Source organism: Phragmites australis, chromosome 8 (genome assembly GCF_958298935.1).
Source record: "Phragmites australis chromosome 8, lpPhrAust1.1, whole genome shotgun sequence".
Taxonomy (NCBI): domain Eukaryota; kingdom Viridiplantae; phylum Streptophyta; class Magnoliopsida; order Poales; family Poaceae; genus Phragmites; species Phragmites australis.
The window spans coordinates 13,387,879-13,396,729 of NC_084928.1; the positions used below are offsets into that span (position 1 = coordinate 13,387,879).

General features: G+C 47.6%; 1 protein-coding gene across 1 annotated transcript; it reads left to right on the forward strand.

Moving 5' to 3' along the window:
- Positions 1-636: 636 nt before the first annotated feature.
- LOC133926661 (LRR receptor kinase SERL2-like) lies at positions 637-2,332 on the forward strand. The gene is made up of 4 exons (XM_062372682.1): positions 637-774; positions 884-971; positions 1,133-1,204; positions 2,053-2,332. Exons 2-4 carry the CDS (start codon positions 895-897, stop codon positions 2,174-2,176), a joined length of 273 nt encoding a protein of 90 aa, XP_062228666.1. The 5' UTR covers positions 637-774; positions 884-894; the 3' UTR covers positions 2,177-2,332.
- The last annotated feature ends 6,519 nt before the right edge of the window (positions 2,333-8,851 follow it).

Consider the following 8,851-nt stretch of genomic DNA (forward strand, 5'->3'; position numbering starts at 1 on the left):
CCTTGCACACTTCTCAAAGTATGACTCACTGCCACTTGCTTGATCTCAAGCAAGCATCCTGATATTGACACGTGTACTTCATTTTGCGATCTTGACCGTCAGCAAGTCTCTGCAGCTCCTAATCCCTCGAACCATCTTATCACTTACACCGACATCTCTTTCTCTTGACAGGGGTTCTCGGTTTTGGTTTTTTCGAGAATCCGGAAGTTCCGAGTTCAGACCAAAAGTTCCGGGTTCATACAACCGAAACTGAACACCGGAGGCTCTGGCAATACAAAAACTCTGAGTGTTGGATATTCATCTGGAAGTTCCAGGTTCACCAGAATTAGTACATCAAAGTTTAAGCAAAAACAAAGATCATCAAGCCAAATTAATACCAATATTAATCACTCATCACAAGCAAATCAAGACACATTTCAACTTTTTCGGGTTCACCAGAATTAACACATCAAAACTTAAAAAAAATGAATATTATTAAGCCAAATTAACACCAATATTAATCACTCATCATAAATAAATCAAGACACAATTTAACTTGATTTCTCGTTTTGACAACCAAAAGCACGTCGGAAAAACCAAAGTTCTGCATCCCCCCACCGCAAACAAATACGCCCATATTACACGCCGGGAACCCTCTATTAGCACGTTCTTGACTTGCCTGCCTTCAGCAATGGAGGTGCCTCCATCTTCTCCCTCCCTATTGCTGGTCTTGCTGCTAGTCATCTCAGCCTCTTCAAGCACCCTCCTCAGCCCCAACGGTGTCAAACTATGAAGGTCTCCATTGTTTTAGTTTCCAAGAACTCATTTTGTTTTAGTGGTGGTTGATTCTATTTGTTTCTTGCATTGGTGGATGCTGAACTTCTGATTTATGTAATATTGGCAGTTCAAGCTCTGATGACGACCAAGAATTACCTCAAGGACCCCGATGGCGTGCTCAAGAACTGGGATCAGGACTCTGTGGATCCCTGCAGGTGGGCCATGGTCACCTGCTCACCAGAAAATTTTCTCACTAGACTGATAGCAAAGCCGCCCCCTCCCTCCTCATCTGTTTTCAGCTTCAAATCAAATTTACCGTAGAGTCCCCCCCCCCATGCTCTTACCATTGTTCTGTGGTTGTTTGATTGTTTGGCAGGGAGGCCCCAAGCCAGAATCTCTGTGGCCTGCTCTCCCCAAGCATAGGAAACCTGACCAATCTTGAGCCTGTGTGAGCGTTCTTCTCATGGATGATAGCCTTGTCATTGCCGGTTTTGTGTTGAGTGTTCCTTTTTCCTTTCTGACTGTGAGGTCCTTTGCTTCTACTCTTACATTCTGCTGCAGAACAACATAACTAGGCCAATCCCAACAGAGATGGGCAAGCTTGCAAAGCTGAAGACACTTAGGCTGTGTTTGATTGAGTTTTTGTTAACTTTTACTTGTCAGAAGCTAGAAGTCTAACCAAATAGCTGGCTGTTAAGCTGTTTTTTAAAAGCTGACTTAAGAAGGAATGAACTAAAAGCTAAGAAGCAAGTTGAAAGCTAAGAAGCAAGTTGAGAGAAGTTTTTATTTTTATTTTTATGTGTTGAGAAACTAAAAATTTATTAAAAAATCAATAAAAAAATCCATAAACTAGAACCAAAAAATCAGAAACTAACTTTTTAACCTAAATACAAAATGCATCCGTCCAACCAGACATATCCATCTCTCCTTCAACCACTTCTATGATGAAATCCCTTCCCCTGTGGCCCACCTTAAAAGCCTCCAGTACTTGTGAGTGGACAGCGGAGCATATGCCGATTTGTCACAGCTTGTTTTTCCTTTGAGTAATTTCTTACTGTTCTGTGTTCTGGCTTGGGTAATAGTTTGGTTTGTACTCACTGTGCACTTGTGTCTTCCAGATACTTATAGTATAATAACTAGAGTGGTCAAGTACCGAGATCTTTTGCAGGAACATTCAAATAAGAGGCTTGTGTTTGTTCCTTTTCTAGAACATAAATTTCACCTTGAAAGTATGGCACATTGGCACTTCTAGGAAGTTATAGATTTAAGGTTTTTCTGCTCACGGTTTTCTTTCAGCATAGTCGGGAATCCTTTGATCTGCGGTGCGAATACAGAGAAAAGATTGTTACGGGATTGCACCAATGCCAATGTCCTCCAACTTAAAGAGCTCACAGGGTACTCTACCACCGGTCAAAACTAAAAGCCACAAGTTTGCAGTTGCATTTGGTTCCACAGTCGGTTGCATCATCTTCCTGTTCCTTTCTTTTTTTTCTCAAATACGCAGGAGGGCTGCGTATATTTGTATTAAGAAGGAAGAGATAAACGAGTTTTACACAATGACCCACGAAAGGTCTAAGATAAAGTAAGTACTTTATTTTTTAAGTAAATTGGTATTCGCTTCTATAATTCCAACTATGAACATTTTTGCTTCTCACTTTGGGCAGTTAGCAATAATCTTTCTATGGATGTCCGGAAATCTGTTTCATGTAGCTTGGCAAGGAAATTTTGAAATATCGGATTAGATAATGAATCTAACTTAGGAATAAATAAAATCCCATATACACCTATTTAAACGGCTCATCTTGCCGCTACCTTATCCTATTTCCAGGGCTAAACAATAACACGCTAGAGCTTATACAGGAAACTAATCAACAAAAAACCAACAACAACAAGAATTAGAAAGCATTCTCTGTAAACCGCAGCTGCTCTAGTAGAGTGGAGAGTTTCCTAGCCCGGTGTTGGACCATCGTTCAGCTTCTTCCCAAATAAGAACGACTAGGGCGTCTGAGGTTAGCCGACGCTTGTTAAAAACGAACTCGTTGAGAGATAGCCATATGCGCCGGGTGATGACAAGCACAAAGGAGTCAAGTCCTTTACGATGATCACCAGTTGTGCGTCCCCGGGTTTCCCTCCACCAACTGATGAAGAGCGTGCCTTGAGCCAGTGAATGACGTCGAGAACTCGCTACCACAATTCCCTCGCCATCGGGCAGTGCAAGAGTAAATGGTCGATCGTTTCAGCATCCTGCGAGTAGTGAGCACAAGAGTCATCCATTTGCAACCCGTGCCTTCTCCTTCTTGATGCAGTCCACAAGCGACCATGGAACACAAGCCATCCGAAAAATTTGACCTTAGCTGGAGCCCAAGCCCTTCAAACCAGCCGTGCCTCTTCATGACGAATGGAGCCTTGGAACAACAAACGATAAGCAGAGTGAGTTGAGTATTCCCCTGAGGAGCTCCATTTCCATATCACCCTGTCATCTTCATTGCCAAGTTGGAACGGAACGAGCTTCAGCCAAAGCAACAGGTACTGAAGAAGAGCCGGAATAGAGAGGGGGCCAGAGATATCATGCACCCACCTTTGATTGAACAAGGTGTCTCTAACTGACCTGTACCTTGCAGAAGGCATGACACAAGAGAAGAGTTCAGGAGCAAGAAACCGAATGGAACGCCCCTCGAGCCAGGCGTCAGTCCAGAATGAGGTAGAATGATCGTTACCCACCTCAAAGAAGGTCGAAACATCAAACAAGGCAATGACATCATTCTTGTGATGTAGAGGCAAGGTAGCCCAAGGCCTGGATTGATCCTGACGCTGCCACCAAAGCCATTGTAGTCGTAAGGCCAGGACAACCATCCGAAGGTCTTGGATCCCTAGGCCGCCATAGGACAGAGGGCGACATACCTTCAGCCAAGCAAGAGCACTATGTCCTCTGGTTACACGACCCCTAGACTAAAGAAAAGCCTTACGAATACTGTCAATTTCTTTAAGAACACAAGGTGGAGTGCGATATATATGACAGTGTGCAGGGGAGCGGATGATAGGACTGACTTGACCAATGTAGCACGCCCTTGTTTGGAGATAATCTTGGCTTGCCAAATCGGAAGTTTGGCAGTGACTTTATCTATCAAAGGTTGCAAATGGCTTTTGCGGAGTCGGGGAGCGCCCAAGTAATGAATCGGGAAGGAGGACAGACCGCATGGAAGATTGTCATTGATGATTCTAATTTCTTCTTCACCACAACAAATTGGCACCACTGCACACTTTTGCAAATTAGTTTTAAGACCGAAGGCCGTCCCATAGAATTGCAAGAGAGACAAGTGTGATATGATGTCTTGGGGGGTTGGTAAGATGAAGATGATCGCGTCGTCGACGTAAAGAGAACAACGGTGAGTGATAATGGTGTGTCTCGTAGAATCAATCAGCCAAGCATCTCTCGCCTTGGACAACATACGCGCAAGAAATATCCATGACCAGGACGAGAAAGGGGGAGAGAGAATCCCCCTGCCTCAGCCCCTGTGCATGCCATATAGCAGGTCCGGGAATTGAATTAAGAAGAAGCCTGGTGGAAGAAGAGCCGAGGATTGCCTCGATCTAGTTGCACGACCTTGGTCTAAAACCCCAAGCTTGCAAAACCTCCAAAACAAAAGGCCAAATGACCGAATCGAAGGCCTTAGCAATATCTAGCTTCAACAAGAGCTTGGGCATACTTGTCCTTTTGAGAAGCATCGCAGTGGCGTGAACAAGTTCGAAATAATCATGAATCGAGCGTGCTGCTATTAAAGCACTTTGGTTTTTGGAGATTAGGGAGTTCAGGTGAGGAGCAAGCCGAAATGACATGGCTTTGGTGATAATCTTGTCGATGCTATTTAGAGACTAATAGGACTAAAGTCCGACGCTGAGGAGGCGTCTTCCCTCTTAGGTAACAATGTGATGAGAGTGTTATTAAGATGATGTAACCCTCTCCGATCGCCCAGGCCGAAAGAACTGATGGCAAGGATCACATCCTCTTTGATGATCGACCAAGCAGCCATGTAAAATTCTGGTATGAATCCGTCTATCCCTGGAGTTTTCTTGAGAGGCAGGCACCTGATGGTCCAGAAAATTTCCTCTTCGGTAAAAGGCTCCTCCAGAGAATGCAGGTCTAGAGGTGAAAATGCCAAGCTGCATGAGATCAATGGAATTCTCTCTACTGATGGTGCAGCCGAGGAGTGAGTTGAAATGATTGAACAGCATCTCCTCCATAGCCGAGCGGGAGGAGACCGAACCATTTGGTGTTAATAAGAAGTTGATGGTATTCTTTCTCGCTTTGAAGGAAGCGAAGGAATGAAAAGTCTAGAGTTTGCATCTCCGTCTTGAATCCAGTTCAGCCTTGAGCGACAGCGAGCAATGGAGTGTTCAAGGGAGGAAAGACCAAGGCAAAGACACTTGCGACACTTTCGAAGCTCAGTCTCAACAAAGGAAAGAATCCTGCTTTCTTGAGCGGCGTCAAGACGACCAACCACCTCCCTTGCAATGAGGAGCTACTCCCTAATGCTCCCAATGTGCACTGAGCTCCATCGTTGCAGCACCTTGGCTGTGTGCCGCAAGAGGATGTCCAGTCTGATCGGAGGAGGCTTATTGAGCTCGGAACTCAACATAACCTAGCCACACTGAACTGCGTCAAGGAAGCCTGGCATTTTAGACCAAAAGGCCTCAAACTGAAAACGCTTCTGTCTTGGAATAGCCACTACCGAGGATAGCAAGAGTGGACAGTGGTCAGAACATTCGGAGAGAAAAGCTTGAAGATGGCAATCGGGAAACATCGCATCCCATTCCGAAGATATCAGAGCACTGTCCAGCTGAACAAGAGTTGGGGAGGCCCTCTCGCCGGACCATGTATAATGTCACCCAAAAAGGTGGAGATCCTTTAGTTCCAGCCATGACATGAAGCAGCGGAAATAGGAGATCGAGTGTCTATTGATGTTGGTATTACTCTTGTCGGTGGCCGAAGCAATCATGTTGAAATCGCCGATTAAGAGCCACGGCTCTGGCAAGGATGCATGAATCGAGGCAAGCTTTGCGAGGAAGGGATCCTTAAGACTTTCATCGTTAGGCCCGTATGCAGCAGACACAAAGAAGGTGCCCTCATTTGGCAACGAAATTTGGTCAGTCACCAAGAAGCGCATCACCTGGACCACGGTCAAGGAAAATAGCTATCGTGCGACAACGAGCACACCGCCCCTGGTGTTGGACGCCGGCAAGAAGGAGTACCCAGAGACGGCTGGGCCACAGATCTCATTAACATCGAAGGGGGAAACAGCGTCCAATTTGGTCTCAACCAGGCAAACAACCGATGCACCATGGTCGGAGATCATGGTACGGACAACATCACAGCGCGCATGCCTGATAGCCGGCTGACCTGCACCACCGGCCAGGGGCTCTAGGAGTGGTAAGAAGGTCAGACACCGTCCTAGAGGAAGACTGTCCCGATCCTCCCCACTGGCCAGACGGGCATCTGAATCTCCTCCACTTGAAGACGCGGAGCCATCACCATCGGAGGAATATGGGAGCCGAAACTCCACCAGGGAGACGAGCTAAATAGAGACGTTGTAGGATAGGACTCTCGTCTTCATGATGTAAAGAGGAAGTTGCGTATCAAATTCTTCACATCGAATGGTGGGGCTTGGCTCTGTGACCTGCAAGACAACATCGTTGGGCATGCCCTTCGGGCGATCACACCACACAACAACGTGGAGGGCAGTAAGGTCTGTCCGATCCACCAAGGCAGAGTTGTCCTCGAGCCTCTCAACCCAACAATGGTGCCCAAGCAGACTGTGAGCAGTGGAGATGGACCAAGTGTGTGTGTGTGGGGGGGGGGGGTGGGGGGGGGTGACGCCTTTGAGAGAGACAACAACACGGCAGGCCAGCACAACACTAGACTCGTAGGCCATGCGTGTCCAAGGTCTGAAGAACTAGGGCACATCGGATGGTAAGGGCATGCCACTGGTGGCGAGGATGGCGTCCACGCGACCCGAGAACGGTAGATGATTAAGAAGTTGTCGGGGTGGAAGTTGATGACGCTGAAATTCTCCACATCAACCCCGATGACCATGGAGATGATGCCGACCAGGTTGCCCGGTAAGAGGCCTTGCCTTGCGTGATCCGTGTAGGCCAACAACGCCCAACGTAGATGACCTTCCTCTTCGGAGAAGGTGGCACACCAAGGCACGATGCAACACGTCGGGGAAGGTGTGGGGTAGGGAACAACCATCTCCTTGGAGGAGATCAGCGGTGGGGCCACGAGCAAGGCCTCACGCGGGGAGTAAGGTGGGGAAACTATATGAGCAGCCGATCCAGAGGGAGTGGAACCGGCCTGGGAGCATTGCTGACCTTCGGAGTGAACCAGAGGAGGAGCCTCGTGGACGCTTGCAATCCTTGATGTGGTGATGAAACCCCCTGCAGCGGAAACACCGCTACGGAAGGCGACAAATCAGCACGACGGTGAGTCCAAGACAGGCAGTTTAGGCATCGTCAATCGAGAGATGCTGGCAGGGAACGCTTAGGAGGTGTGGGAGGCTAGCGACATGGTGCTGTCCTCCGACAGCGATGGCGACCTTTGACTAATGTCCAACTATCGTCTACAGGCAGGGTCGGGACGGTGGCGGACCGAGCAGGGATGATGCTGAGGCCGAGGCCAAAGGATGTCCTAGCAGGCGGCGCCGCTCTGGCGGCAACCATGAAGCCGGAGGACAGAGCTCGAGGAGCAGAGGGCCGTGGCAAGGAAAACAGAAGGATACCCTTTCCTTTTTGCTCGGATGTCAGTCTGGAGGCAGCTAGGATAGGCGTGGCCAGGAACGACGACAGGGGTGACTGCTCGGCCGAGGATGTGGAGAGCGGAGTGTCATGGAGCCAATGTTGGACCTTCGACCTGCCGTCCGAAGAGGCACCAGGGTGGAAGGCGGGAGCGAAGGGAGAGAGGGGCGAGCGGGGCGCCGGATATGGGGGCACGAAGGTGGCAACCAGGTTGGGGGAGACCGGCGACATTAGGTTGGTGGACACCGGGCCCAGTGTGAGCGACGGCGGTGGGGGTGGGGGGGGGGGGCGGACATCACCTCTACCGGTGTCCTATTTAACAGTTTACGAAATAGTTTCCGTTCCTTTCTTTGAGTATGACATTTATAGGAAGTTTATTTTTTTCCCAAAGAACTTATATAAAATTTAAGATTTAAGTTTTTTCTTCTGTTGGTTTTCTTGCAGCATAGTTTGGAATCCTCTCATCTGCCCTGCGAATACGGGGCAGGATTGTAACAGGACTATGCCGACGCCAATGTCCTATATACACTGGAAAAAAACAAAAAAGCCACAAGTTTGCAGCTGCTTACCTTATTAAGGAGGATATAAGCCAGATAAAACTAGTGATCCACAACATCATGCAATTTGAGTTGCTAACGGAAGATGACTGGACGTATGCTTGGGGCTGTTACAATGTGCCATACTTTCAAGGCTGTTACAGACAATTTCAGCAGAAAGAACATGCTAGGAAAAGACGACTTTAGGAAACGTTTACAGAAGGCCGCTTCCTGATGGGACTCTTGTAGCGGGCAGCGAGGCACAGTTTACCACAGAGACGATGCTAGTTTATCTATCAATACATGTCAACATGTGTCGCTTCACTTCTCAAAGGTAAGGTTCTCAAGGTTCCAATATGCTCAGGCCAATGATAAAACATTCCTTGATAGCCAGTGTAGCCTCAACTCTCTTAAGAAATCAAGTAGAACAACTGTTTGCTCCACTTCTATAATGAACAGAACACAATTGCCCTAGTGCAGTACATATTCTCAGATTTTCTGATCTTATCATGCCGAAAAGAACGGCGCTGAACGAAAGTTGCAACCCAACAAGCCGAATCCGCAAAAGACTTGGAATTGGATTCTTACCTTTTTCTTTCTTTGGACAAAATTTGGCACAACACGAGGCATAAGTTTCCTATCAAAGCAAGTCTTAACTTTATTCTGGTCTGATCTGATCTGATCATTCCAGAGATGCCACAATACTGCTGGACGACTGCTGCAGTGTGACTCCAAGGTCATCCACAGGGGCGTCATGGCGAATTTGG

Coding starts and splice junctions, on each gene's coding strand:
- LOC133926661 (XM_062372682.1), top strand. CDS start 895: ATGACGACCAAGAATTACCTCAAGGACCCCGATGGCGTGCTCAAGAAC. Junction 972..1,132: donor GACTCTGTGGATCCCTGCAG/GTGGGCCATGGT, acceptor ATTGTTTGGCAG/GGAGGCCCCAAGCCAGAATC. Junction 1,205..2,052: donor CTGACCAATCTTGAGCCTGT/GTGAGCGTTCTT, acceptor GTTTTCTTTCAG/CATAGTCGGGAATCCTTTGA.